The sequence below is a fragment of the Microtus oregoni genome, unplaced genomic scaffold (assembly GCF_018167655.1).
Source record: "Microtus oregoni isolate MIOR12 unplaced genomic scaffold, Mior012 000022F_ref0000154, whole genome shotgun sequence".
In the NCBI taxonomy this organism is placed as follows: domain Eukaryota; kingdom Metazoa; phylum Chordata; class Mammalia; order Rodentia; family Cricetidae; genus Microtus; species Microtus oregoni.
Genome location: NW_024543081.1, coordinates 12,907,510 through 12,935,353, shown reverse-complemented (window position 1 = coordinate 12,935,353; position 27,844 = coordinate 12,907,510). Strand labels below are relative to the sequence as shown.

The window sequence follows — 27,844 nt, the reverse complement described above, 5'->3', positions numbered from 1 at the left end:
TTCGGCGTGTGGTGGGTGCGGACAGCTGTTGCGCGCGTGGCCAGGACAAGGTGTGCGGCGGTGGTGCGCGGGGGTGTGATCGTGCGTGTGGCGGCCCCGCCCCGTCGGGGGCCGGGCAGGTGTGGGCGGGCAGCGGGGACCCCGCCAGGACAGGCCGGGAGAGCCGGCGGGAAACAGGAAGCGGGGTGGGGTGGGGGGTGGGGAGGCGCGGCCGGCTCGGAGAGCGGCCGGGAGCACGGCCGGATCGCGGCGGGGCGCGGGCGATGTGGGGAGGCCCGGGCGGCTGCGGGGTCGGGGGCGGAGCCAATGACCCCGAGGGCACCGCCCCGTCGCGCCGCCGGTGCAGTCGGCTGAGCACCGAGCCCGGAGTCCAGGGAAGTTGCGGCACCCGCGGTGAGTGCGGAGAGGACCAGGGCGGGACGGAGCGTGGATAGGGAGGGACGCGGGCGGGAAGGCGTGAGGATCCGAAAGGACGTTGACGGGATAGCTGGGGAACACGGGAAAACGCGGGCAGGACAGCTCATGGACCCGGGAGGGTACAGGCAGAGCAGCATGGGGAACCGGGAGGACGGAGCGGGACGGCGCGGGGACCCGCGGGCGACGCCCAGGTGCGATGGCCGCGGCTCCGTGCCCACCGTGCCTGTTGCTCGCAGACTCCGAGGACGCGACAATGCAGGGCCGGGCGGACGCGGGCGAGGCCGATGAAGAGGCGGGGGCCGGCTCGGGGTCGGAGGCCGAGGAGGACGCGCTGTGGGAGCGGATCGAGGGCGTCCGCCACCGGCTGACGCGCGCCCTGAACCCGGCCAAGCTCACGCCGTATCTGCGCCAGTGCCGCGTCCTGGACGAGCAGGACGAGGAGGAGGTGCTCAGCACATACCGTTTCCCGTGCCGTGCCAACCGCACCGGTGAGCCCGCCGCCGCCAGGGGTTTCCTGGGCTCACTCCAGGTAGACGGCTGGATGTGGTTGCGGGTGCGGATGGCGATCCTCGTGGGAATCTTAACTGTGCTCTTTGACCTCTCTGGTTCTCCCTGTCTGTCCCATTTGTGTGGCAACGCACCACAAGAGAATCAGTTTTCCTCAAGTGCTGAAGTTTGGCCTCAATTTTCTGAGACTTCTCTCTCATTGGGTGTCCTTGGGCCAGAGCTGGCAAGGGAGCCAGGAGTCTCAGGGAACTTAAGCCACTGAGGGTATTTTAATAATGCCTGGGAAAACAGGCATCGATGCCCCTGAGCTTGTGTTTGTGTGTGTAGAGGGTGCTGGGATCTGCTGCAGTGCAGGTGCTGTGGGGAACGTCTTTTTTGCCAGCCAGAGAAGACTGAGTTTGGCTCCCTGATGTGTTGGGACAGGCCCCTGTGTGTGTCACAGTCCAAAAATCTGGGGAACGTGGGCCCTGGAGCATTGTGGTGTTGGAGAGCAGGGGCACTGGGGAAGCCTTCATCCTGACCCCGCTGCTTCAACCTTTGCCCTCAGGGCGCCTCATAGACATCTTGCGCTGCCGTGGCAAGAGGGGCTTCGAAGCCTTCCTGGAAGCCCTGGAATTCTATTACCCAGAACACTTCACGCTGCTCACTGGCCAGGAACCTGCCCAACGCTGCTCTATGATCCTTGGTGAGCAATCTCAGTGGGTGCCCCAGCCTCACTGCCAGCCAGAGGTTTCTTTACCCTAGCCATATCAGGACCTACTCCCACTATACCTGTTGGACAGATAGAGAAACTGAGGCAGAGACTGCAGAAGTTTACTCAGGGCTCCCACTGTAGGTGGAGGGTAGGCTGGATCCAGAGTTCAGAGTCCATGTGCTTAGCAAGACTCTTTCTCTCTAAGCATCTTCCCGAATGGTATGACTTGCACACACAGCTTAAAGTTTTTCGTATAAACATTCACGAGTCAGTGAGATGGCTCAGTGGGCAAGGACGCAAGCCAGTAAGCCTGGCCACCTGAGTTCAATCACCAGGACCCACATGGCGGAAGGAGAGAACCACCTTCTGAAAGTTGTCTTTGACCTCCACATACATGCTCTCTCCTGTCTCCCAATAAATAAATAAATATCATAATAATAAGAAATTCAATTCCAGTGCGGTGTGTTGGTCTGTAATAACTCTCAGGAGGCAGAGGCCAAGTTCAAGGCCAGCCTAGGCTACATAGCTGCAAGCCAGCTTTGACTACATACCCACACCTCATGCCTTTTTTGTTTTTTGTTTTTTTGGGGACAGTTGGTGAGGCTTTTTTCATGAGCAGTTAGACGCCACACTCAGGTGTGGCCTGCCTGTCTTGTTCAGGATCTTGGTTTTTGTTGTTGTTGTAGTAGTTTTTTTTTTTTTTTCAGAATTGTTGGTCTCATTTGTTTGAAGTGACAGCATAATCAATGTGTATTGGTGAAGCTGTAGCTTAAACTCATTTGTGGGATCCTTTGCTGGTGGACAACCAGGTTGTTTCTGGTTTTGTAACATTTTATCCTCCCGTGGGCAGTTCTGGGCTGGGGGGAGTTTTTGAAGTGGAGTTTCTCAAAGAATGCGTACATTTTAAGTGTTTTATGACCACGCCTCCCCACCTCCCAGCAGAGTGTAGGGTCCCCTTTCCTATCCCACCCCCAGCAGAGTGTAGGGTCCCCTTTGCTATACCTTTACCGCTCTCGAGCATGGTCTTGAAACATTTTTGTCTGGCAGATATGTAAAAATCATGTTTCGAGGTTGTATCTTCTGGTTTTTGTTTTTATTTTTGTTTTTCCCTTTGAGACAGGGTTTCTCTGCATAATGCCCGGTAGAACAGGCTGACCTCGAACTCAGAGACTCACCTGCCTCTGCCCACCAAGTGCTAGGATTAAAGGCAGGCACCACCACCTCCCCAGCAAGGTTTGTAGTTCATAGCTTACTATGTAGTGATCAGCGAGTAAACAAGATGGGTCCGGCGGTGATTATTTTGTAGTGCTTATTAGGTTTAAATAAGTTGATACAGTGTCTGGTATGAAGAAAAGAATGACACCAACAAACACTAGTGCCTGGCCAGTGGACTGGAACGTGTTTAGGTTTTTTTTTTCCTCCTGGTTTTATTTAGTTGTTTGCTTTTCTTCTTGTCTGTATATTAAGACTCTGAGTCCCAGGATACCTTTTTCCTCCTTTAGTTTTGACTGCCCTTTAACCTGGTTACTTCTTTCACTCTTCAGACTTTTGTTTTGTTTTGTTTTGTTTTTTGAGACAGAGTTTCTTTGTGTAGCCCTGGCTGTCCTGGAACTCTATAAACCAGGCTGGCCTCGATCTTAGAGATCCACCTGCTTCTGCCTTGCTAGTGCTGGGTTTAAAGGCATGTACCAGTGCACCTGGCCAGAGATTTAAAATAAATAAACAAGCAAATAAACAAACTTTATTTTAATATAGATTTTTCCCTAACTCCTGGATTTTGTGCCTCATTTGGGAAGAACTTCCTTGTCTAACAATAGCAAGAATATCTTCCCTGAAGTGATTTTATGGTTTGAGTTTTTCTGTGCAGTCCAGCATCTCCCTTGGTTTTATTCAACCCTCCTGAATATTCTTTTTCCTGTCCTGGCAGATGAGGAGGGGCCTGAGGGCCTGACCCAGTTCTTGATGACTGAGGTTCGGAGGCTTCGGGAAGCCCGAAAGAGCCAGCTACAGCGAGAGCAGCAGCTCCAGGCCCGGGGCCGGGCACTGGAAGAAGAGCGGGCAGGGCTGGAGCAGAGGCTGCGGGAGCAGCAACAGGCGCAGGAACGCTGCCAGCGGCTGCGTGAGGACTGGGAGGCCGGCAGCCTGGAGCTGCTGCGGCTCAAGGACGAGAACTACATGATTGCCATGCGCCTGGCTCAACTCAGCGAGGAGAAGAACTCAGCTGTGCTGCGCAGCCGGGACCTGCAGCTCGTGGTAGGCCCTGGGGAGGCGGTGGGGTTGGGTAGAAAAGGGAGACGTTTGAACAACAAAAAGGTGGTAACATGGTCATCAGTATATGCTTCAGAGCCGTCATCCACCCAGTTTTGACTGAGAGTTAGTTCTTTAACTGCTCTGTGTTCGTGTCTCGTTATATTATGACTGGTTTGGTACTCAGGGAGACGCCCCCACAAAGCATGTGGCCATTCTGGGACTAAGGTTATTATTATTATTGTTATTATTTTGAGACAGGGTCTGAAGTATCCTGAGTTGGTCTCAAGCTTGATATGTAGCAAATGAGAGCCTTAAACTTCTGATCCTCCTGCCTCCACTTCCCAAATACTAGGACACAGGCGTCTCGCTTACCTGGTGTGTAGTGCTGGGAACTTGGTGCATGCTAGGCAAGCGCTGTGCTGAGTGTACCCCTACAGTCTGGGAAGAGCTGTGCTGAAGTGTACCCCTACATTCCGGGAAGAGTTTTGGTTGTCACAAGTAGGACAGCGATGCCATTAGCATTTAGGCCAAGGACGCTGCCACATGGGTACCATGCCCAGGATAACCCCCGCAACAGATTTATGCAGCTCAGAATGTCAGTAGTGCCAAGGTGATGAAACTTTGGGCTGTGAGGATTCAGTGAGGTACAGGCTCGGAATGTCAAGTGCAGAGAATGCTTGCCAAGGGCAGTGTTGAGCCTGTGCCCTGGCAATCATCGCAGTCATCCAACACAGGTTCTGTGCCTGGCTTGTCCTCACAACACACGATGCTCAAGTTCCTGTCTCCGGTACAGACACAGGGGCTCACACTGGTAGAGGGTGTGTCCAAGGACTCAGAGTCTAGACATGAACTGCACTTGCCTGGTACCTCAGCAGGCCTCCTCCTGGGGATGCCATGTTGCCTGTCTGTGGCCAGTGAACTCCCATTGGGTCCTCTCCAGTGGTGCCCCAGGTCGCCTCTCATGGACTGAGGGTCTGTCAAAGGCCGAGGGATGGAGTGCCTTTCTCATTCGCCTCCATTCTGCTTGAGACTCCAAATGGAGTTTCTGCCATGTTTGATGAGCGCCATGTGTTGTCCAAGCACTGAGGAATTATATGGCTCAGAGGCTTCCTGTGCCAGGGGCACACAGCAGGCCTCCTCCAGGAATTAGTTTACAGTGGCTTCTGATCTTGGTATTTGGAGTCCCTCTCTCACAAGCCTGGCTTCAGTGTTGGTGGTGATGACATCAGGACTGGGGGTTGGGAACAGCACGTGGGACTCTGAGGCACCATTGTCTGGGTGTGTACTTACTGGCCTGCTCAGTGTTTTGGGGAAGGGAGCCCAGATGAGATTCCTGAGGCCGCGTCCCCACTTGAGGTGCAGGTGGTGTGTTTGCAGTCGGGAGCCAATTGTACCTGGGTGACTGGGGGATGTCCTGCGTGTGTCATGGGGAGGGGCACTGCTGGGCTGTGCCAGTGGCTGGAAAAGATGCAGAGGAAGGGTCCTTTGCTCACAAATGGGACCATGTGCTTCAGCGGCTGCGCTTGCAGATATGGGTAGAGGGTGAGGAGGAGATGAACAGAGGAACCCACCCCTCATCCACCTGCACATCTGGGAGCTTTTCCTGTCTTAGAATTTCAAGAGGCCTCGCAGGTGGAAGTTCTCAGCGCTGCCAATGGGCCTGGCTCCCCCATCTTGGCCTCCTCCCACTGCGGACAGGTGTCTGCGGTGGCTGATTTAATACCGTGTTTTATAGGGTGCAAAGTTAATGAGCTGTTATTTCTAAGCAACATAAATTTAAGGAGTGAAGGCTGTAATTTCGTGCTCAGGAGTTTGTACACTGGGATTAAAGGCATCCGGGTTTCCCAGGGCTTGGTTGGCTGACCTGTGTTCTGAGCTCACTGGGGAAGCCGGCTGGCCCGAGGGTCAGGCAGCAACCTGGATGTGCATTTGCGGTTTGCTGTGAAGGGTGTGGCCAGGCCAGCCCTTGAAACCCGCTGTCTTTCTCCTCTGGGTCACAAAGCATGTTTTGTGAGTGGAAAGGAATGCGGGGGTCAAGACTTTCTGAGTCTGTGGAGGAGGAGAGCACTGTTCATTTGAGGAGCCGCCCACCCAGCTCCAGCCTGGGGTGTGTATGTATGTGCTGTTCTGGGCTCCGAGGCCTGGTGGACCAGCAGTCATTTTTAACCAGGACACTCCCAGGACACCAGGCATTAGTTCTCTTGAGAACTTCACCAGAGGTCTTTGTCTTCTTCCCCCCTCTCACCCCAGCGACCTCACTGATGGTCTGCACCTGTTGCTCCTCTTCCCTCAGCTTGGCCACCCCAGAACCCACACGCATTTGGCAAACATCCCCTGGAACAAGAACACTATACTCCAGCAAACTGACCATGCGTGGTGAACCTCAGGCCAGGCATCCCCAGCTGACCACCCCCACCCAGCTCCCAGGCCAAAGGCTCTGGCTTCCCACACTGAGCTGGTGACAGGCCAGGCCTCTTGGCTTTCTTTCTAACAGCCCCACAATGGCTGTGCCTCACTGGTGGTTGCCTCATAGCCTGCTTTGCCCCGTCATTGTCTTCCTCAGTTCTCAACAGCTCTGGAAGGCAGGGGGAGGGGAGGGGCCCACCGTGCTGATGATAAAGCTGAGGCTGGGAGGGGGATGAGGGACTTGCTTGGATTGGCACTGCACAGGCGGTCAACACTGAAGCCTACGTCTGGATGTGGGGGAGTTGGGCATGAACCAGCAAGCTCATCTCTTGGAGAAAACTTCTCTGTAAGGAATTTCTTTCCTCTTTTTCTTTGTTTGAAGACACGGTCTCCCTATGTAGCCCAGACTGATTAAGAATTTAATAATAGCCCAGGCTGGCCTTAAACTTTTGGCAATCCTCCTGCTTCAGCCTCCTGAGTGCTGAGATTATGGGCATGTGCCACCGCACACAGTTCCTTTGTGAAGAATTTTCTGAGCCTCCCCCCCCCCAACTCCCCTGTGTGTATGGGGGGCTGTGTGGGTGGGATCTGGGCTGGATGAGGCCCTCAGGCCCATCACTTCTTTCTTCTCCTTCTGGTCTAGATAAGGACATTCAGGGAGGCACAGCTAGAGGCCTTGACTTGCTCAGGGCCACTCTCAGTTCAGGCAGAGCTGGGACCAGACCCTGTCTTCCTTCCATCCCCTTCTGCCACACTGTCATTGGTCAAATTGTGTGTTATATGCAGGACATCTTTTCACGACTGTCCCTGGGAGGATGTCTTGGCTTTTCCCCTTCCCTCTTCCCTGTTGGCTGCCATGTTTGCCACCCTGGCTCCTCTTCAGAACTGAATCTCAGGCAGAACCCCTGCCTAGGCTTCTCAGGGACCTGGGGACACTTTGGGGGTGGTTTCCAATGGGTCCCATCCAGGCTGATTCATGTCTCGGACCTCAGGTGGATCAACTCAAGCTCAAAGTCAGCCGGCTGGAGGAAGAGTGTACGCTGCTGCGGAGGGCCCGGGGGCCACTGCCTGGGGCTGAAGACAAGGAGAGGGAGCCAGATGGTGCCGAGCTGCTCTCCGAGCTCCGTGCAGAGAACCAGCGGCTGACGGCGTCACTACAGGAGCTTCAGGAAGGCCTTCAGCAGGTAGGACCCTGGTGCTGGGGATGTGGGTCAGCCAGCAGCCAGCCTCTGCTGCCCACTGTCCTTCTGGAACCAGAGGCTGAGAGAGGGCTCACTTCTCACCTGAAGCTCTAGGCCTTAGCATACTGCACTCCCTGGGGGTTCAATCTGGGTTCTGTAGCCAATCCCCAGAGGTATCTGAACCCCATAAAATTGTACCCTTGGGTATATGTGAGCATTTTCCTAGAGAGAGGGGTCCCAATTTCTCTTTTAAAATGTGGTATTAGAGATCAAATCCAGAACCTGACCCAGTTTCTCCAGCTGTTTTGACCTGGGCTCACTCTAGTCCTGGCTGCTCTAGAACTGGTTCTGTAGCCCAGGCTGGCCTGAGATTAGCGGTGATCTTCCAGCCTGTGCCTCCTGAGTGCTGGGATTATAGACCTGGGCCACCACTCCTGGCTCTTCAGGAATTTGTGATGGAGTCTCGGACCCTGAAGTGGCTGAGACAGTCCCCAGGTTTGGGTGACCCCAGGACTTGCTCAGTGTCCGTGGTGGCAGTGACAGTGTGGACTGGCTATTGTTCTACACCGAAAGAGGAAAGAACATTGTTTATTTTGTGGGTTTGGGGGCGCTTGACCAGATGTGGGCCTAGGGTCTGGATCTTGGATTCGGGGCCAGCCAGCCCCGTGAAAGCCTGTAGTCAGAGGGCTGGGGATAGGTCTAGGTATGGGACTAGAGCAAGTGGGAGCAGGCTAGGGTCGTGTTAGCAGCCATGGCCCTGACTCAGCTCGGAACACACCCTCATCCACTCTCCTCCCTACACATGTCTCCTGGAGGCCAATGGGGCCGGAGGAGCCACCCACTCTCCACATACAGAACCTGAGGTCTAGGTGCCAAGTCTGATTCGGAGCATTGAGGGTTGTGTGTCTCCCTGTATGCCCAAGGGTGGGGTCAGAGGGCTTAGGGTTGAGGTGCCCTCTTCACCTGGCAGGAGGTGTGCCGGCAAGGGCCTGCAGGCTCTGAGCGCATCCTGCTGGACATCCTGGAGCATGACTGGAGGGAGGCGCAGGACAGCAGGCAGGAGCTGTGTCAGAAGCTGCATGCGGTGCAAGGCGAGCTACAGTGGGCGGAGGAACTGCGGGACAAGGTAGGTACTACTGCCCACCTCCCCACTCTCACCCTGCTCCACCACCTTCTGCTAATGCCCTGGTCTAGGAGGAGGATACTGCCAGGCATTGCTCATGTACCCTGGTTGCCTTGCATTGGTGTCTTCAGCAGGCACTGGGCTCATTAATCCACACGCATTCATCCTTGTGTGTCAGTAGGGCCGTTTTAGGCTTTGCAGGGTCATTAGAAAACACATCTAAGACTCCCTAGAATGAAGAAATAAATCTTAAATAAAGGAAATAAATCTTAAATAAAAAAGAAAGCCCACAAGGTTTGGGGATTGAGCTCAGTCCTTGCCTCGCAAACAAAGGAACCTGGCTTCAGACTGAAGTTCAGTTCTGAGTGCCTATGTCAAGTTGCTCCCGAGGGCTCCAAGGTATCTTCTGTCGGTTGCCTTGGTCTGTCCTCTGTCGCTGTCTATACTCATGTGCACATAACCTCCCACGCCCACATATACACATACTTAAAAATAAGATAAAAGATAAACCTTCAGCTCCAAGGCTCCCACTCCTGTAGAGGGTGTTTCTAGCAGACAGGTAGGTATACAGAGTGCACACCTGAGAGCCCAAGGCAATGCTGGGAAAGAAGCTGAGAAGAGTAAGGGGGTGTGGGCTGAAGTTTCCCGGGGAGACCACGGCATGGAGGATGCTGTTGCAATTAATTATCAAGCCCACTTTATGAGCTAGGCAGTTGAGGCCCAGCAAGACAAAGACAATGTCCGAGGCTATCCCCCCACAGAGGTGGGCAATTGTTCCTGGGTTTCTGGGGTTCTGAGCCAGCCCCACTTGCCTTGCTTGTAGTACCTGCAAGAGATGGAGGATCTGCGGCTCAAACACAGAACACTGCTGAAGGACTGTGATCTCTATAAGCACCGCATGGCCACTGTGCTGGCCCAACTGGAGGAGATTGAGAAGGAGCGGGACCAGGTGAGCAGCGGCTCGCTGGGTGGCATCCCTCCTTCTACCGCTGGTTCTGATTTAGGGAGGAGGAGACAGAGGCAGGACCGGCATTGCAGGAAGAGACATTAAAAGTGCACTGGTGAATTGAGATGAGGTTGGCAGGCCAGGGAGACAGGTAAGCATCCTCACATATACCCAGGCAAGTGTGCTGGATTATGAAACATGCGCCTCTGATGGCCACTGGTCCAGTATGGGCCTCACAGTCCCCCAGAGACTCTGCTCTGATCCTCTCATGGCCCAGGACCCAGAGAGGGTCGGCCTTGCTGATAATCACTTGGGCAAGCGGCACTGGAGCTGGGCTCAGACCCTTGGTCAATCACCCAGGGGTCCTTGCGTTGCAGCCGGGAGTTCTGCCTTTTCCTAGGAGCACTTAGAGATCCGCCTTAGACCCTGAGCTCCCCTGCCCTCCAGGATCCTCCTGAATCTCAGTTCTCAGCCTGGAGGAGGGACCTGCAAATATTTGCTGATGGAGAAATTCCCCAAGGTTTTGGCTTTGTGTTCCTGGCATCACAGGCGGCCTATCTCCTGTGAGGGCTGCAGGGCGGCTTCAAACCAGTTCCTTTATGCTCCTGTCCACTGTGTGGGAGCCCCCCCCTTTGTGGGTGGGGTGGGAGGTTTTTGTCCCACCACTTGTGTTAGAATGGCTCTCTAAATCCCTTGGGAGTCTTTAGAATGTAGGTTTGGGATGTCATTCCTGCCATTGTGATTCTGATGCTTTTGGGGCCACTATGCTACCCAGCCCCCAAGCCTTTGGTTCTAGTTTCTCCAGAAGCACTGTGGGCAAGTCTGAGCCTGGACCTAGCTCTTGAGGACTTATCTTCTTGGGAGGACAGAGCATTGGCTGCACCAGGCTGGGATGGATTACTGGCTCCTGTAGGGACCCAAGTGCTGTGGTTAAAGTTAGGTGCACAGTGGGTTTCTTGGAATCCTTTTTTTTTTTTTCTGAGACAGAGTTTCTCTTTGTAGCCCTGGCTACAGAGTAGACTGACTATGCTGACCTCAAACTCAGAGATCTGCTTGCCCCTGCCTCCTGAGTGCTGGGATTAAAGGCATGTGCCACCGCCTGGCTTGGAAGCCTTTTAAGGACTCTGGCCTTTCCAGCTAGAGCCACCCATAGCCCTGATGGTGTTATTTTTCCACCTGTAAGTGAGGCCAGCGATCAGTCCTATTAGTCAGTCTCCGTATAGATGAATGAACTGATGCTAAGCCCAGGCCCCCCATACAGGAAGTGCCCACAGGCGACAGCACCATTCTCCTTCCATCCAGCCCACTGAGCCAGCGTGCCTCCCTCAGAGGCTGGCTGTCCTGCTCTCTCCAGGCAATCCAGAGCCGAGACCGGATCCAGCTGCAGTATTCCCAGAGCCTAATTGAGAAGGATCAGTACCGCAAACAAGTGCGGGGACTGGAGGCAGAGCGGGATGAGCTGCTCACCACGGTCACCAGCCTGGAGGGGGCCAAGGCAATGCTGGAGGCGCAGCTGCAGCGGACGCAGGGGGGCTCCTCTCTTAAGGTGAGTGTGAGCAGCAGCATAGTGTTCTGGGGCTGGGGTGCCGTGGACTTGGGGAACCTTGCTTCATGGGGAAAAATGTGCTGGCTTAAGGCTGGGCTTCTGCGGCAAGCTCTGGGCCAGGGCTGGGAACCTGTGAGGTCTGAGGGGGGGACCTCAGCTGGGTGGGAATGTGGTTGAGATTAACAGTAGCTGGCAGCTGAGAGGTGGGCTGGCCCCTGGGTTTCTGCTACTGCGCTGTGAGCCTGGTTGCCGGAGGACCTGTGAGCAGGACCCTCAGAGGCAGCGAGGCTAGTCTCGCCTAGACCTTGAAGTTCCACGAGAGACCAGCTGTCTCAAGCCTTTCATAGTGTGGGGCCTGGAGCGGGTCAGGGGTCTGCTGGACATCACACAGTCAGGGGCTTGGACCCTTGGAGAATCAGAGAGTGGCTTTTGGGCTCTGCCAGGAGCTCTGCTGTTTCCTGTTTTTGGTCACTTGTGGTGAGCTCATGGCCTGGAGGAGTAGAAGTAAGACGCATGAGTGTGTGATCTCTCTGTGTCAGAACCTCGGTGGCTTTTACGCTGAAGTAAAAACAGACCACCAGTTCTGCTTCCCAGGCCCAGTAGGTTGGGCCTCTCCACCCCCTTAGCCAGGCCCATGGGTCTCAGTATTGCAAATCCTAGAATCTGTCATGGTCCTCAGGAACCTTGCTCATGCTTCTGCCCCATCTTCCTTCTCAACTGCACCTGCCGTAACTCCCGTGACCTGAGTCCAGCTCAGGTCCCACTTCACCTGGAAAGTATTGAATGCCAGGCAGGGTGGGGCCCTGTTGTGCTCTGTGCCCAGGGCACATTCCTTCTCTTGCGCTCACCTTTGGGGTTGATTTTGTTCCTCTGCTGGCTTTCGGTCTCTCCCACTTTGAGGCATGGACTCCATGAAGGCCCAGATCTGACACCCTGTGCCCAGATCTTCCCTCTGCCTGGCATGTGGTAGGTGTCCTGACCGTGGCCAGCCTGGGCTCAGCTCTGCTCACATCCTCCCTCCTCCTCTGGCAGGCCTGTGCCTCTTCCCATTCCCTGTGCTCCAACCTCAGCAGTACCTGGAGCCTCAGTGAGTTCCCATCCCCTCTGGGAGGCCCCGAAGCTGCAGGAGAAGCCGGGGGATCTGAGGCCCATACCTCGGTAAGCTGTCACCTGCCCCAAACAAGGGAAGCCTGGGCCTTTTCTATATTGCCAACATGCACATTGTCTCCAGTTTGCCAACTGTCGCATGTCGTGGTCAAGCACATTAAGGCCCAGGGAGGCTAAGAACCTTTTCCCCCTCCCTATGTGTGTTTCTATGTGCAGATATTTCTGCATGTTTGTGTGTGCACAGGTACATGTGTGTGCATGGATATGAAGATTGGAGGTCAACCTCTGGTGTCAATCTTCAAGAGCCATCTGCCCTATTGTTTTTTTAAATTATTTTATTATTTTATATTTATATGTATGTGTGCATATCTATGTGTGGGTGTGTACGTGTGAGTACGGGTGCCCTCAGATGCCAGAAATGTCTGGTCCCTTTCAAGGTCCAATTATAGGCAGTTGTGGATGTCCCATGTGGGTGCTGGGATTGGAACTTAGGTCCTCTGAGAGTAATAGAATCTCTTAACCATCGAGCAATCTCGTTGGCCCTTACTCTCTCTCTTTTTAAAATTTATTTATTTTTATTTTTCTGTGTATTGGTGTTGGGTCCCTTGGAACTGGAGTTACAGACAGATGTGAGCTGCCATGTGGGTGCTGGGAGTTGAACCTGGGTCCTCTGGAAGAGCAATCAGTGCTCTTAACCACTGAGCCACCTCTCCACACCTCTCCCCTTTTTTTAAAAAAAACTTTATTTATTTATCTATTTATTTATTTAATTGTTTGTTTTTGAGACAGACTCTCACTGGGACCTGAAGCTCTCTGATTAGTTAGGCTACTAGCAATCCACAGAGATCCTCCTATCTTTGCCTCCCCACCCTTGGAGTTACAAGTGCATGTGCCATTATGCCTGGCTTTTTTTTTTTTTTTCTTTTGTGCGGGAGCTGAGGATCCAATCAAGTTCCCGGCTTGCTCTACAGGCACTTTGCTGCCTAAGCTTCTCCCAGAGCCCACAGGTGTGGGGGGCCCTCGTACACTGCTGTCTTGTATGTGTGGGCCCCAGGTCTTACCATTGAGCTGAAGGCTGGAATAGGTGAGCTGGAGGTGACAGGCCTTATTCTGGAGTTGCAGGAGGAAGCCACAGACAGCGAGAAGGAGATCAACCGACTCTCCATCCTGCCCTTTCCACCCAGTGCCGGCTCCATTCTCCGCAGGCAGCGGGAAGAGGACCCAGAGCCCCCTAAGAGGTAACTGAAGCCAGCAGCGGGAGCTCCCTCCTGAGGAAGGGTTGCTGGGTCCTGAACAGCTACAATCTTTGAGTTCAACTGTGAGTCAGGCAGGACCAACAGTCCCCTTGCTTAGCTGCCCTGTGGCCATCAGAGCTCTAGAAGCAATGAGGTCCAAAGAGGAACCAAGTCAGGTCAGGGTAAGGTCAAAGGGCAGAGTGGGCTCAGCTGCAACCCAGCACTCGGCTGGGGAAGTCACCACAGGCAGCCTGGGAGCTCAGATTCTCAATCTTAGAAACCGCTTGGCTTAGGTTGGGGATGGAGAGGTTTCCAGGGGCGGGGCACTCAAAGCAAGAAAACCAGGCCTCAGCTTCAGCAGCAGGCAGGTCAGAAAGCCCAGGCCACATCCGTAATAGCCAGAGCAGGATGTGGGATTTCCTGTCTCCTGCTTCTTCCCATTACAACCTTCCCCCTCTAAGTGGCCTCCTGATGGGAGGCTGGGGAGGGGGGAGGCTGTGGTGCCCACAGGCTTGCTGTGAAGTGACCCTGCTCTCATAAGGGGTGGGTGTGAGGAAGGTGCTCTAACCCAGGAAGTACAAGTAGGAGTCAAGGGTCAAAGGTAGCAGGGGAAGGTGATGGCAGGGTCAGAGGTCAGGGGAGGTGGCATCGAAGGACAAGCCAGGTGCGGATCAAATAGTTAACTCCTTGCCTTGTGACTTTAGGGGACTGGGTAGCTGGGTGCCCTGGGCCTAGGGCCTGACCAGTGTTTGCTGGGGGGCTAAGTTAGGACATAGGGCAGGGTGGTGCAGGCCTCACCTGCCACCCCATCTTCTCTTCATTCAGGTCTTTTAGCAGCATGTCGGATATCACAGGTAACTCCCAGGGCCCTGGGGGAGGCTTACTTTCGGGGAGTTTCTTGCCACTGGCCTGAACCTGCGTGTTCCCTTCCCCCTGGACTGTCTGTGCCCCTGTCCAGGCCGAGAGGCTGTGTGGGAGGCTCCTGATGATTAGGGTCTGGCTTGCACACCTGCTCCTGGGTGTGCCATGTGGGGCCCCTCATTTCCTTCCCACTTCTTCCTCCTCTAGGAAACTGGAGCCTCCCCCTGTGGCCCTGACCCAGCTCTATGCTCCTGGGGCCACTAGCCTGCCAAGACCCCTTTCATTGCCTTTGACTGTCTCTGTTTTCCAAACTCCTGACCTTCCTCTTCCTTCCTAGGGAGTGTGACCCTTAAGCCCTGGTCCCCCGGCCTCTCTTCATCCTCCTCCTCCGACAGTGTGTGGCCTTTGGGAAAGCCGGAAGGCCTCCTGGCCCGGGGCTGTGGCCTGGACCTCCTCAATAGGTAGGCAGTTCTCCAGGATGGTGGAGTAGGGTTTGCATGTCAACACATGGCTGCAGAGGGTCCCAGGCTTAGCAGGGAGACAGCCGGCCACACCTCTACTTCAGGCATGTTTCAACAGTGAGGTCTTCAAACATGGCAACTCTGGGATTCTGTGCTCTGTGAGCCCCAGCTGCTCGAATCTCCCTGGGCCTCAGTTTCCTTACACGGCTAAAGGCAACAATGATCTCTTCTGCATGTGGGCGTCTGGAAACTTCTGGCTCATGTGAGAGCTCTGCCGGGCCCAGTATCTGCTGCTCATGCCACCCTCACTCCAGCTTCCTCCTTGCTAGTCATCCCCGCCCTGAACTCTGTGGGCAGTACCCAGCTGAGCCACCGGGCCACTTAGGATGGCCAGGGCTGGGGCCACCACGAGAGCCCCCGTAGCTGTTGTGGCCACAAACCCAAAACAGAAGTTACAAAACATTAGGGCAGGATGCCCTGACAATGACCCACTCTGTCCATGGGGGAAGGAGCCCCTCCTCTACCTCCCCAGGGCCACATGACCTTTGAACTCAGAGCTGCTGGGGAAAGTAAGGAAAGGTTGGCCAGGGAAGGGCCTGGAGTCAGTGAACTGGAGGGAAGAAGGGGAGATGGAAGGTGAAAGGTCAGGCCAGATGAGTCCCAACGGGCTCCATGACTCAGGCTGAGGACATGTGGATTTTGGCTTGTGTGAATTAGATGCCTGGGAGGGTTTGGCTGCTGGTGAGTGCCAGGGCAGCTGCTAGCTGCTGCACTCCTGGGACTAGGTGTTTTTTGTTGTTTGCTTTGTTTTGTTTTGTTTTTGTTTTTCAAGACAGAGTTTCTCTGTATAGCCTGGACTGTTCTGGAACTTGCTGTGTAGACCTGGCTGGCCTTGAACTCACAGAGATTTCACCTGCCTCTGCCTCCCGAGTGCTGGAATTAAAGGCGTGCATTATCACTGTCTGGTTTAGGTACTGTGTCCCTGTTTCATAAAATATAAAACTCTGAGGCATTAATGAATTTGTCCAGGATCATAGAGCAGAAAAGTACAAGGGCCATCTTCAGGGACCCCATCACACTCGGGTTCTGGGACAGCCTTAGGAAACACTGAATGCCAGTCAGTGTGAGATGGGGTTCGGGGCAGGGAAATGAATCTCAAGTCAGACAGATCAAGACAGAGCTGGACCAGAGGCCTTCTGCCTCCTAGAGGCAGCTTGGCCAAGCCTCCAGCACCCCACCCACCTACTGCCACCCCCTGCTCCTCTTGCAGTCCCAATCCCGGCAGTGGGCCCAGTGTGACATTGTCTCAGCCTGTGCAGGATGTGCTTATGGGGGAAGGGGCGGAGGTCCCTCCCTTCCTGCCTGCTGTAGCCCTTCCTCCAGCCTGGCTTGCAGCGGCTTCTGGCTGTCGTCCAGGGGGCGCCAGGATGCAGGACCGGGAGCAAGGCTCTGGTTCACCCCTCCTGGGCTTGGGCTGTCTGTAATCACCAGGGTCACCCCTGCTGCCCCTGCTGTTCTGGGAAGGCAGGAGTTGAAGGAAGAACACAGACTGAGCTGGACTCAGGAGTGGCTGAAAGAAGAAGGGGGACAGGCCCTTCCCTAACTCTAGGCCAGGGTCACCACTTGGGTCCCAGGATGGGACTAAGGTGGGGGAGAGCAGGTTTTGCACTCGAGACTTGAGTTCAGATCTTGCTGTTTAATGCTACCCTGGGAGCTTGGGCAGGCCGCTTAATTTCTGAGCGCCTCAGTCTCCTGTGTGGTGTGGATTCACGACAGGGCCTCTCTCTCTCAACAACAAAAATGTTGTTGTTTTCACGGTTCCTGGCTTACTCTTGGATATTCTAGCTACTGCTATGGCTTTGGAGAGCCCGTGTGTGTGTGTGTGTGTACACGTGTATGTACGAGTGTGAACGCGTACGCGTGCACACAAGCAAACCTGGTCTGTGGGAGTGTATGCATGCACGGGTGTGCTGTCATGGGTGTGCAGGTGTGGTGACCAGAGTTGACATTAGTGACTTTCTGCATGGCTGTCTACCTTAATTCCCTGCCCTTGGGGCTCACTGTTTCGTCTAGACCAGCTGCTACCCAGTAAGCTCTCGGGATCCTTCTGCCTCTGCTTCCCCAGTGCTGTGCCGGGCTTTCATGTGGGTACTAGGCATCCCAACTCAGGTCCTGCTGCTTATGCAGCAAGCACTTTATTTACTGAGATGTCTCCCAAGGCCAGAACCCGCTCAGGATCTGTTCTAAGTCCAAAGCCACCGGAGGCTGGTATAGTTTGGGCACACCTGCCTTCTGTCTGTGATGCTCGTGTTGGGCATCATACACCTAGTTCTGCCACCCCTGCAGCCTCTCCGCTCCTCTGTTAGGGCACAGGACAGGGCAGGGCAGGGACAGCAGGCAGTCAGGCACTGGGGTGGGTGGAGCAGAGCTAGAAGATGACAATAGATGGCAGTGTGGGGGGAGGTGGCAGGGAGGAGTCCAAGAATGGTGGGAGAGCGTTAGAGAAAGTTGGTCTGCTGTCTTTCAGCAGAACCCTGCAACTGTCTATACTCACTCATGTGGTCTTAGAGACCTCTAGAACCTTCTGGCCACACATAGAGAAAGTTCTAACAGTCTTTGTCCACGTCCACTACCCACGGCTTGGGCCACCGTTGGTAAGTGGTAACTGCTTTGTACCCGATATTTCCCACATCTCTAACATGGTTGTGGTGTTGCTACCTCCCAGAGGGTTATCAGGAGCCCTCAGCCCCAGCATCCCAGATTCCTGACTGATGGAAATCAGTTGCATACACAGCCTGGAGATCGTCCCACAGTGCTTGAGACAGGGACACTCACAGGCGGTTATCACTCATGGCTGGCAGAAATGGCAGGTTCTCTGACATCATAGGGTGGGGCTGGGAGCCCTTCTCGGAGTTGGAGAGCCCCTGTCCTTCCCAGGCCCCAGTGCCTTAGTCTCAGCCAGGGTCAGGGTCAACTGGTCTCTCCAGCTCTCTCCCCCTCCTCTGAATCTGCCAAGGTCCCAAACAAGAGGATCTCTGCACTGTTCCCACCCAGCCCTAGGGCGTTCCCAGAACTCCAAGTGCTCAGTGCAGGCTGCTTGCTCCTGGAGTTCAGAGAAGTTGCACGGTCCTTTGGGGATGCTGGGAGGGGTGGTTGTCCACAGTGTTCCTGAGTCTTTAGGTCGTGGGGAGCACAGGGACACGAGAGGAATCTGAGAGCAGCTGTTCTGGTGCAGTTATGAATGATAACTGTAGTCTGGATTTGCAACAGTTGGGGAAATTGGGCCACTGGGGTTGTCCTCAGTCCCGTCTGACGACAGGAAGTTGCCAAGGTATTTTTTGTTATTATATTTTGCTTATTTATTATGTGTGTTTATGTGTGTGTGCCCATGTGTGTATGTATGCACGTGTGTGTGCATGCATTCATGTGCTCGTGCATGTGCATGTGTTGTATGTATGTAGATATGCGCGCGTGTGTGTTGTATGTGTGTAGGTGTGTGTGTTGTGTGTGCGATAGAGCATTCGTGGAGGTTAGAGGAGGTTGTGGGATTTGTTCTTCTTTTTTTTTTTTTTTTATCTTGTGGGTTCTAGAAATGGAACTGAGGCCACCAGACTTGACAGCAGGCACCTTTGCCTGCGGAGCCATTTCATCAGCCTGGCCAGAGTTTCTTGAGCGCTTGCAGTCTTAAGGATATAGATGCTGACACTGTGCTGAGGGCACGCTGAATTTCCACTTGTGGCTGGACATGTCAGATGAGCTGGCGTTGAGGGCTGGGACACAAGCATCGGTGGCGTCAGGCCGTACTGTTTCCCTCTATGGCGCTCTCCGCTCTTGGCTTTTCTGACCTCACACCTTGGTAAGAAAAGCCTGGGAAGAACCTGAAATCAACAGCTCATGAGACAGTGGTCCCGGCTTGGGGCTGTGGCTCCGCTGACAGAGGACTTGCCTAGCATGCACAGAGCCCAGCGCTGTATGAACCAGATATGGTGATGCACACCTGTAATCCCAGCACTTGGGAGGTGGAGGCAGGAGGATCAGAAGTTCAGAGTCATCCTCAGCTACATAGAGAGCCAGCCTGGGATACCTGAGACCCTGTCTAAGAGAGATGGAGTATGTCCTATTTGCTTGAGAGGAGGCAGGCTTGCATTTTGTATTCAGTTCTGCTAAGACCAGAATTGGTTGGGCTGGAGAATTCCTCAGCCTACTGTGGCTTCACAGCTGCTTGCCTTGTCTGTCCTTCATCTCACGCCCACGGGGCAGAGGGACACCATTGGCATCCTCATTTCATGGACGAGCAGCCGGTTCATTCTTGTGAGTCCAGGATGAGCTTGTCACCTACATAGTTTACACTCTGTGCAACTGGGTTACAAAAAAATGCCAGAAAAAAAATCCCATAATGTTTTAAGTAATTTATGATGTTGTATTGGGATGTACTGATTGCTGTCCTGGGTGGCCTGTGTGCTATGAGTTGGACAGGCTTAGTAGAGTCTTCCAGAATATTTTGCTCTGACTGCTGGTTGGACAAGTGTCAGAGTTCCCCATTCTAGGCCTCCACGAGGCAGGACAGGCCCCATGGGCCTGGCTTTCTCATTTGACTGAGGGGACAGCTGCAGGGGGCAGTGTCAGTGCTGTTAAGTAAAGTAGGCTCTGCTGGAGGAGAAGCTGCTCCTCTGCAACTGGCCTAGCCTTAGCCTCATGGAAGAGACCTGGGGCCAGTTTGTCTGAGCCCTACTGGTTCTCATCCAGGGATGGCAGGACTCTGCCTCTTGGGGATCCCAGCATTTCTTTGGCTTCATAGTAGCCCCGATTGTGTCAGGGTATCGGGTGGACAGATGCCTTCCTGTGGCTCAGACAGTTGGCTGGTTCCAGCTGATTTTCCTGGGAACCATTGCTTGGATTCTTCTTCTTCTCCTCCTCCTTCTTCTTCTCCTCCTCCTCCTTCTCCTCCTTCTTCTCCTCCTCCTCCTTCTTCTCCTCCTCCTCCTCCTCCTTCTTCTCCTCCTCCTCCTCCTCCTCCTTCTTCTCCTCCTCCTTCTCCTCCTTCTTCTCCTCCTCCTCCTCCTTCTTCTCCTCCTCCTCCTTCTTCTCCTCCTCCTTCTCCTCCTCCTTCTCCTCTTCCTCCTTCTCCTCCTCCTTCTCCTCCTCCTTCTTTTTTTTTTTTGATTTTTGAGACAGGGTTTCTCCTCCTCCTTCTCCTCCTTCTCCTCTTCCTCCTTCTCCTCCTTCTCCTCCTCCTCCTTCTTTTTTTTTTTTTGATTTTTGAGACAGGGTTTCTCTGTAGTTTTTGGTGCCTATCCTTGTAGACCAAGCTGGCCTCAAACACACAGAGATCTGCCTGCCTCTTCCTCCCAAGTGCTGGGATTAAAGGCGGGTGCCACCACCGCCTGGCATTGCTCGGGATTCTAAGTTGGTAATCAAAGTACAAAGCTGGGGTGCTGGTGGGGAGCACGTGGGGCACCTGGACTATCTTGCTGCCTCTGCTGCTGCTGTTGGTATTGAACCGCCTATAGATCCTGTGTTCTGTGCCCAAGCCTCCCATCACCCTGGAGCCCCGACTCTTCTCATTTGTCACTGTACGGCTGTTCCTCACTGAGAGGGGACCCAGATGTATCTTCCCCTGGGACTTCTTCCTACCCTCTGCTCCCCCTGCTTTCAGCTTAGATTCCAAATCTGCTACCCTCCTTGGTCTGTGAGCAAGACAGGCTCTGGTTCTTCATCCTAGGTGTGTTAGACATCAGTCTGGGAATTAGGGGTACAGGCTGGGTTCCACAGGTGTCTGGGCCTGAAGGGTTCTAAAGAGAAAATGCAAAACCTGACGGGGTGCTGCTGGAGTAGGCTTGAAACTGGGGTAGGGGTGGGGCCGGGTGGGTGTGTGGGTTTGTCTGGGAGGGAGAGGCTGTGTCTGACTTGAGCTTTGGAGAAGCAGCAGTATGACCAACCAGGCTGGGGAGGGGGGAAAGGTGAGGGCACTTCAGGGGCACTGGCCCTGGGTGAGACTCGTGGCCTGTTTCAGGCAGCAGAATCCTGGCTGCTTTTCAGGTAGTGTTACAGCCCTGACTGGACTCTTCTTCCCATGTTCTTCCCCTTTCTCTAAGGTCTCTGGCCATCCGAGTCTCAGGTTGGAGTCCTTCTGGGGGCCTGGAGCCCCAGGATAAGAGTCCAGATAGTCTGCCAGTCCTTGGGGACAGATGGTCTGGGGCCGTGGTGCGAAGGGTGCTGTCGGGACCTGGTTCGGCCAGGACAGAACAGAAAGAGGTGAGGTCCCTCTCTCTGAGTCGGGGAAGAGAATCCTGTCTAAAAAGGATAGATGTTGGTTGGTGGAGCAGTATCCATAGGTGGGGCTCCTGGGACTGGCGGAAGTAGAACTGCTCTGCCCTCAGCCTGCTGTGACTAGCATCTATTTCGGTAGAGTGGGAGGTGGGGCAGGATGACAGACAGCATCTTGACAGAGCCACATCCCTAAAAATCACTCCCTGCTTGCTTGGGTTGTTCAGCCAAGGGCAGAAGGCACTGGCCTGGAGGGGGCAGGCCTGGACGCTGGGGCCCAGCAGAAGACCTTGCCCTGGAACCAGGGCTCTACACTCCCCTTCCTGCTGGACTCAAAGGGTAAGCCTGGCTTGTGGGTGGACCTGTTAGACTCAGGGACCCAGGCAGTGGGGCTCCTTCAGTCAAGGATGGGGGTAGGAGTAGAAGGGCCCAGCAGCGGATGCAGAAGTCCATGTCTGGTGTCCCACAGGGCTGTGGCCTCCTTTTTGTGTGTTCCCGTGTCCTTTCTCTGTGTTCACTAGGTCCTAACTATGAAAGCAGCACCGCATTAAGAGTCCAGAGATCTGGCTTTGAGTCTGGCACTGTTTGTTAGGGACTGGGGGGCTCTGAGCAAATCCCTTACTCGTCTTCACCTAAGCTCCCCACTTGAAAATGGTCCTCGCAGCCCTATAGAGGGTTATATCACTGGCCAGCGAGGTTCCTTGAAACCAGTCCCTGGGCTCACTAGCCTCCTATGTCCTCCCTGTTCTGCCCAAATCCAGCCTGTCAGTCCTTCCATGAGGCCCTGGATGCCTGGGCAAAGGGACCGGGTACAGAGCCCTTCTACATTCGAGCCAACCTCTCCCTGCCCGAGCGGCCAGACCCCCACGCCCTTTGTGTGAAAGCTCAAGAGATCCTGCGGCTGGTGGACCCCGCATACAAGCGGAGGCAGGAATGGTTCTGCACTCGGGTTGACCCCCTCACCTTACGGGACCTGGACCGGGGCACTGTGCCCAATTATCAGAGGTGACACTAGAGGCCTGGGATGGGGACCCATGGGATCTGGTGCGGGGATGTATTCCTCTTTCCCCTGGACTCCCTCACTGCCTTCTGGGACAGGATGAGTTGGAGGAGGAGTCGGGGCTTGTTTTTCTCTTTAAATATGTGACCTAACTTCCTCCTGCAGGGCGCAGCAGCTTCTAGAAGGCCAGGAAAAATGCCTGCTCTCCAGCAGGCACCGAAGTCCTCGAAGCAACGTAAGCAGGGATGGCGGGCAGAGAGAGGCATTGACAATCGACCAATAGGATGGTGTCCAGAGGGAGGGGTAGGCTGAGTATTCTTAGCCTTCTTGAGGAAAGAGCAGGGGTGGGGCTACTTTACAATGTCAGCAGGATTTGATTGACTTACTAGGCACCTAGGAAACAGACAACATTGGTTTCCTCATGCGGGGCGGTGGAGAGATGAACTGTAATGGGATGTGCCCTGGGCTCAGGAGTGTGGCTCGTACACTGTGTGCCCGAGAACAGCCATGTGCTCAGTCCCTGGGCCGGGTCACCCCTGTGCCCATAGCAAAGTGAGTTTCCCTGAGTAGGTTCCCAGGAGGCCTCTTTGCCAGAGAGTTGACAGGGAGTGTGTATAGCAGGTAGACTGAAGAGCCTGTAGCCACGGGGTTGCCTCTGCTGCTACCAGAGGTTGTTCTTCCTGCCTCCTGGATAGCAAGCAGCGTCTAGGAGTCTTCATATATCTGGGGCCTAGAGCCCACCCCCTGTGTTTGCTCCATAGCTGTCTAGCTTGAGCTAAATAGTGTGGGTGTCATTGATTTTCCTACCCAAGGTCTTGCTGCTTGTTCACTGGAGGAACTAGCTAGGGGCTGGGCTGGGCTGGGCCTTGGGGGAGACTTATGTGCTGGACCTATTGAGCCTGGACAGCAAGTGGCAGGAAGACCCCCCTTGGGATGGGCACCCTCCTTGGGATGGACTGCTTTGTGTGCCTATCTTCCTTCTTGTGCTCCTAGCTGAAGAAACGAGCCCTGGGGCTGGTGAGGCCCAAGCCTGCAGGGGGCGCTGCAGGAGACTCGCCTGAACAGCTATCAGCAGAACCCTGCTCAGGTGAATCTGAGGGCACAGGGAACAAGCCCACTGCTCAAGTGTCCGGTGTGCCTCTGAGCGGAGGCTGGTTTAGAGGTGGGGACAGTCTTGAGGGACAAGACCCCTGATGGAATGGATTGAAGGCAGCTGGTTGGCAGGTGTTGGGATGTGTATCTGATGAGGGTTAATATCTGCACCACCTATCACAACAACAGGGGCTGGGGAGGAGCTGGGTGAGGAAGAGGCACTTTTGAGGGGCAGCAGAGGCTAGGGAACACTTTGGCAGAGAGGCCCTTCCTACCAGAGCCTCCAAGGCTTGACAGGAGCCCACTGCTGAAAGAAGAGCACAGCTTAGGCAGAGGCTGGATTCTACCCAGGCCCTCAGGCAATACTTATGTCACTACTGGGAGGATGTGGCCTTTGCCCTGGGATGTGTTGGGAAGTCAGTGGCGCTGCACATTGAAAGCAGGGAGTCACGTGATCTGGTTGGCTTTTGGAAGCCTCTCCCTAAGTGCTGAGCGGGGAGTGGCCTGTAGGGGGCAGATCTGAGACAGGATCAGAAAGCCGCCTTCTGCAAGAGTCCCAGCTTGTGTGTGTGTGTGTGTGTGTGTGTGTGTGTCTGTCTGTCTGTCTGTCTGTCTGTGTGAGCACAGCAGGACTCTGGAAGGGAAACTAGGTGGCAGAAGATGATGTTGGTTTTAAGTATCCCGTGGAGCCCTTCATCTCTTCCACTCCCCTCTCCTCTGCAGAGCTAGAGAGGAGCCTTAAACCCTACAGTCTGGTGCGGCCACTATTGGTGTCTGCCCTGCGGCCTGTGGTGCTCCTGCCTGAGTGCCTGGCACCCCGGCTCATCCGCAACCTGCTGGATCTGCCCAGCTCCAGGCTAGATTTCCAAGTGTGTCCTGCAGGTGAGTCTGCCACCTGGGTGGTTGGGTGGAGGGGCGCTGGGTGGCACTGGACGGCCGAGCCTATGGCCCCTCGTCCTGCACGTCCTTGTTCTCAGCAGAAAGTTTCTCTGGAGAGGAACAGTGCGCATCCTCAGCTCCCGGAGCCCCCAAGGCCTGGCCTGCCACCCCCGGGCTGGGCAGCAGGATCCGTGCCATCCAGGAGTCTGTTGGGAAGGTAGGTGCTGCAGGGTGCTAGGCTAGAATGCCATTTGGGACCCAGAACCAGCATCTGCACCATCTCTCGGGCTCTTCAGTGTCTTCCCTGTCATGGCTGGGTTGGGACCATGACTCTTGTGGTCACTCTGAGGTGTGGGCTGGTATTTCTTCCCTGAACATCCCTATTTCTGATCTTCCACTGTCCTGCTTGCTGGCTGGGGCTACGGGAGGTCACTGATGGGGGAGTGGCAGTTGAGATGCAGGTCCCTCATGACCCTGGGTCTCCAGTCTGCTTTGGTCCTTTGCTGATGAAGTAGGACTTTCTCCTGGGAGGTGGTGACAGGGTGGGTCAGCGGGGGAGGGGGGTGTCCCAGGAGTAAACTGTCTGTCTGTCTGTCTGAGAAGAAGCACTGTCTGTTGGAGCTGGGTGCACAGGGCGTGCGGGAGTTGGTGCAGAGTGAGGTCTACCCCATCGTCATTCATGTGGAGGTGACTGAAAAGAATGTCCGTGAGATCAGGTGAGTGGTGGCCACAGTGGTTGCTCCCTGTGGAAGCCTCTGCAGCTTTCTGTCACCTGCCTGTCCATCTGTGTGTGCATGCTTGTGTTATGTATGTGTATTGTGTATTAGAGAGGGTTAGCTCTGTAACACAGGTAGGTCTGTATTTTGTGTATCATGTGCATGTATGTATCATAGGTGTATGTACTATGTATCTCAGATATGCAAGTTATCATATGTGCGTTGCATGTGTATCATATGTATCATGTATGTATACGTTCCAGATTATTGTATCCCAGTGTATTATTTATTTATTATATATTTATATCATGCTTTCAAGTGTATCTTGTCTATGTATTATGCAGGTCATATGTCATATGTATAACCCTCATGCCCTCATGCCAAGTGTACAGCAGGCTTGCCACACATAATATACATTATGTATTATATACACATCATGTGTCATATGTATATTGTGCTTTTGTTGAATTGTCTGTGTTGTAGCTGTGTGTATTGTGTATCAGCATGTATTGGTGTGTCATATGTTGTCTTTTATATATGTGTGCATATAATATGTATTATGTGTCTATGTCATATATGTATCATAGTATGCGCACATGTGTGTGTGTGTGTGTGTGTGTGAGCACATGCACATGTATAACCTGCTCTGACTGCCATCCTCCTCTGCAGGGGCCTGCTGGGCCGTCCAGGCTGGCGGGATTCAGAGCTGCTTCGTCAGTGCCGGGGCTCAGAACAATGGCTCTGGGGACTGCCATGTTCCTGGGTGCAGGTGCCTGCTCATGCATGGGGCCATGCAGAAGAGCTGGCCAAGGTGGTGCGTGGCCGCATCTTGCAGGAACAGGCTCGCCTTGTGTGGGTGGAGCGAGGCAGCAGCCGAGGGGGCAGCGGCAGCAGCAGTGAGGCCTGAGGACCATCCTATGGCCAGGACTCTTCCATCCGATGCCTGGGCCTCCTCCACCCAGTGCCTGGACACTCCCCATTCGTGCCTGGTTTCACCTGTGCTGGAGAGACTGCTGGTGGATGCGATGCTGTGTCTGCAGTGGAGTCAGACTTCCCAGTTGGGGCCTTCCTTGTCCCATGGATGCTCCAGCGTGGGACCTTGGTCCCAGACTCTGACCAGAGTCAGCCACTGGTTTTGCACAGGCTGTGGGGGTCCACAGGGCAGACCTTGCACCTGCCCCTGACTTGCTGCTCTGTCTCCTCACTGGCTCCCCGTATCCCTGTGTTTACCCCAAGGTTTCTGTTTGTGGGCTTTACGTGTGTGCCTGGGCCCGCTCCTTTTTTTTTTTTTTGGGGGGGGGGTTTTCGAGACAGGGTTTCTCTGTGGTTTTGGAGGCTGTCCTGGAACTAGCTCTTGTAGACCAGGCTGGTCTCGAACTCACAGAGATCCGCCTGCCTCTCTGGGCCCTCTCCTTACACATGCGCCCTGGAATAGAGTTCTCACACAGTGGTTCAACTTTGCACACTAATGGCCTCATGGATCTCTGATTCTGTCCCTCCACCTGGGTGCCCAAGGCCCCCGGGGTCCTCAGCCTGCTCTGCCACCATCATGTGGCCGCCACAGTCCACATCAGTTTTTGTGTGTACTGTCATGAGATACTATGGCTGCCCTGGTCCGCTTGAACCCTTATGTCTCTGTGTCATCTCTCCTTGTGTGTAAACGTCACACCGTCCCTGTGACACAGGGCACTAAACAAATGTGTGTTCTGCACAGCACACCAGGATATGTTCTCTTGGCCGGCTTCCCGTTCCCCACCTGCCTCTAGTAGGCCAGGGTGGCGGTGCTGCTAGGCCGGCCGCCCGAATGTCGGCTTGTGGGTGACTCCCAGGCCCGTTCACGCAAGCTGCATATAATGAGTCATTAAAGTTTGTCATAGAAGTCGGTGGCCTTCTGCTTGCTTCTGTCCCTGGCCTGGGGCCCCTGCCCCACCCCTCCCCTTCTCTCCATCCCCATCGCTGGCAGATTCCACCTTTCAGGTCCCTGCCAGCTTGCTGGGTTGGTGGGCAGGGTCATATTACCCTTGACTCCTCCCAGAGAACGCAGCCATCTGTGCAGGAGTCACCCCACCTGCCACCGTGCCAGGTGGGGGGCCCTCAGCCCTGCCCTGCCCCATCCACAGTGTCCTCCGGTGCAGGTCACTGAAGCCAGCAGGAGTGAGTGGCTTAAGGAGGCTGTCCAGGAGACCCAGAGCTCATCGTGGGTGTGTGGACGGCCCTGACAGAGCTCCCGCAGAGTGAGGATGGTCACCTCTAGGAGGAGCAGTCCTGGCAGACTGTCTGGCTTTGAGGGCTAGGATTTCACTTACAAAACTGTTCATTGCGTGAGCATCCGGGAGCAAGTGTGCGTGCAGCGTGTCACTTGCAGGAGCCACTTCTCCCCTTTTGTCATGGGGTCCTGGGGCTCAAACGTGGGCCATCAGCCTGTCAGTGTGCCTCTACCCGCCGAGCCTTCTCACCTGTCCTGAGATTCCTTCAAGGGCTTTGCTGTGGTAACGCACACCTGGGCGGAGGTCAGAGGGCAACTTTCAGGAATGGGCATTTGCGTGTACCTGGGAATTGAACTCAGGTCTTCAGCTTGTGTGGCAAGCGCCCTTGCCCGCTGAACCATCTTGCCAGCCCTCACCATCATTTTATAAATGGCAGAAGTATCTTGTCTAATGCCGCCCAGACAGGGAGTGGTCCTGTCTGGGATCTGAACCCAGGACCAAGCCTATGCTTTTCCCTGGTGGCACTTTGAGGAGGTGGGTTGTGAAGGGGATAGGCAGGGGCTGACTTGCCTTTATTGTCCTAGTGCAGGCTGAGATCCAGTCACAGCCACCAAGGACTTTCCTGTGCTTAATTAACAAGAATTGATTGAGCGCCTAGTGCATGCCCGGCACCGTACTGAGCTCTGGATTGTCAACAAAAGGGAAGTACCCCTCTGACCCAGCAGTCTCACAAGTAAGACAATAAATATGTAAAATACACTGTGCAGATGAAAGAGAAAGGAGAGAAGGGTCTAGGCTTCCCCAAGAAAGGAGGATTGTTTAAATGCAGTAGACAGGGAAAGCCTCATGGCGGAAATAATGTTTGTGTAAAGACTCAAAGAAAGCAAGAAGTGAAGATCTCTAGGGAGCTTGGTACGGTGGGCATAGTCCTGCGGCACATATAGGCCTG

At 54.5% G+C, this 27,844-nt stretch overlaps 1 protein-coding gene across 4 annotated transcripts; it reads left to right on the top strand.

Annotated features, from left to right (window-relative positions):
• Positions 1-224: 224 nt before the first annotated feature.
• Positions 225-26,561, top strand: Card10 (caspase recruitment domain family member 10). Of its 4 annotated transcripts, none has more exons than XM_041672583.1 (21): positions 225-393; positions 654-905; positions 1,472-1,609; positions 3,546-3,871; positions 7,267-7,458; positions 8,426-8,581; positions 9,402-9,527; positions 10,786-11,070; positions 12,103-12,228; positions 13,300-13,415; positions 14,238-14,266; positions 14,611-14,734; positions 20,830-20,989; positions 21,229-21,340; positions 21,763-22,006; positions 22,167-22,236; positions 22,995-23,088; positions 23,817-23,975; positions 24,074-24,189; positions 24,576-24,688; positions 25,358-26,561. In XM_041672583.1, the coding sequence occupies exons 1-21, from the start codon at positions 264-266 to the stop codon at positions 25,593-25,595; spliced, it is 3,306 nt and encodes a 1,101-aa protein (XP_041528517.1). In that variant the 5' UTR covers positions 225-263; the 3' UTR covers positions 25,596-26,561. The 4 variants fall into 4 exon arrangements, with proteins under 4 accessions (XP_041528517.1, XP_041528516.1, XP_041528518.1 ...); XM_041672582.1 differs by having other exon boundaries at positions 24,071-24,189; XM_041672584.1 differs by having other exon boundaries at positions 226-393; positions 10,879-11,070; positions 24,071-24,189.
• Positions 26,562-27,844: the final 1,283 nt, after the last annotated feature.

What these genes read in the sequence shown, in the direction of transcription:
- Card10 (XM_041672582.1), top strand. Translation starts at nt 264, where the DNA reads ATGTGGGGAGGCCCGGGCGGCTGCGGGGTCGGGGGCGGAGCCAATGAC. An exon ending in CCAGGACAGAACAGAAAGAG is followed by an intron (nt 20,990 to 21,228) that starts GTGAGGTCCCTC and finishes TGGGTTGTTCAG; the next exon opens with CCAAGGGCAGAAGGCACTGG. An exon ending in ACTGTGCCCAATTATCAGAG is followed by an intron (nt 22,007 to 22,166) that starts GTGACACTAGAG and finishes TTCCTCCTGCAG; the next exon opens with GGCGCAGCAGCTTCTAGAAG.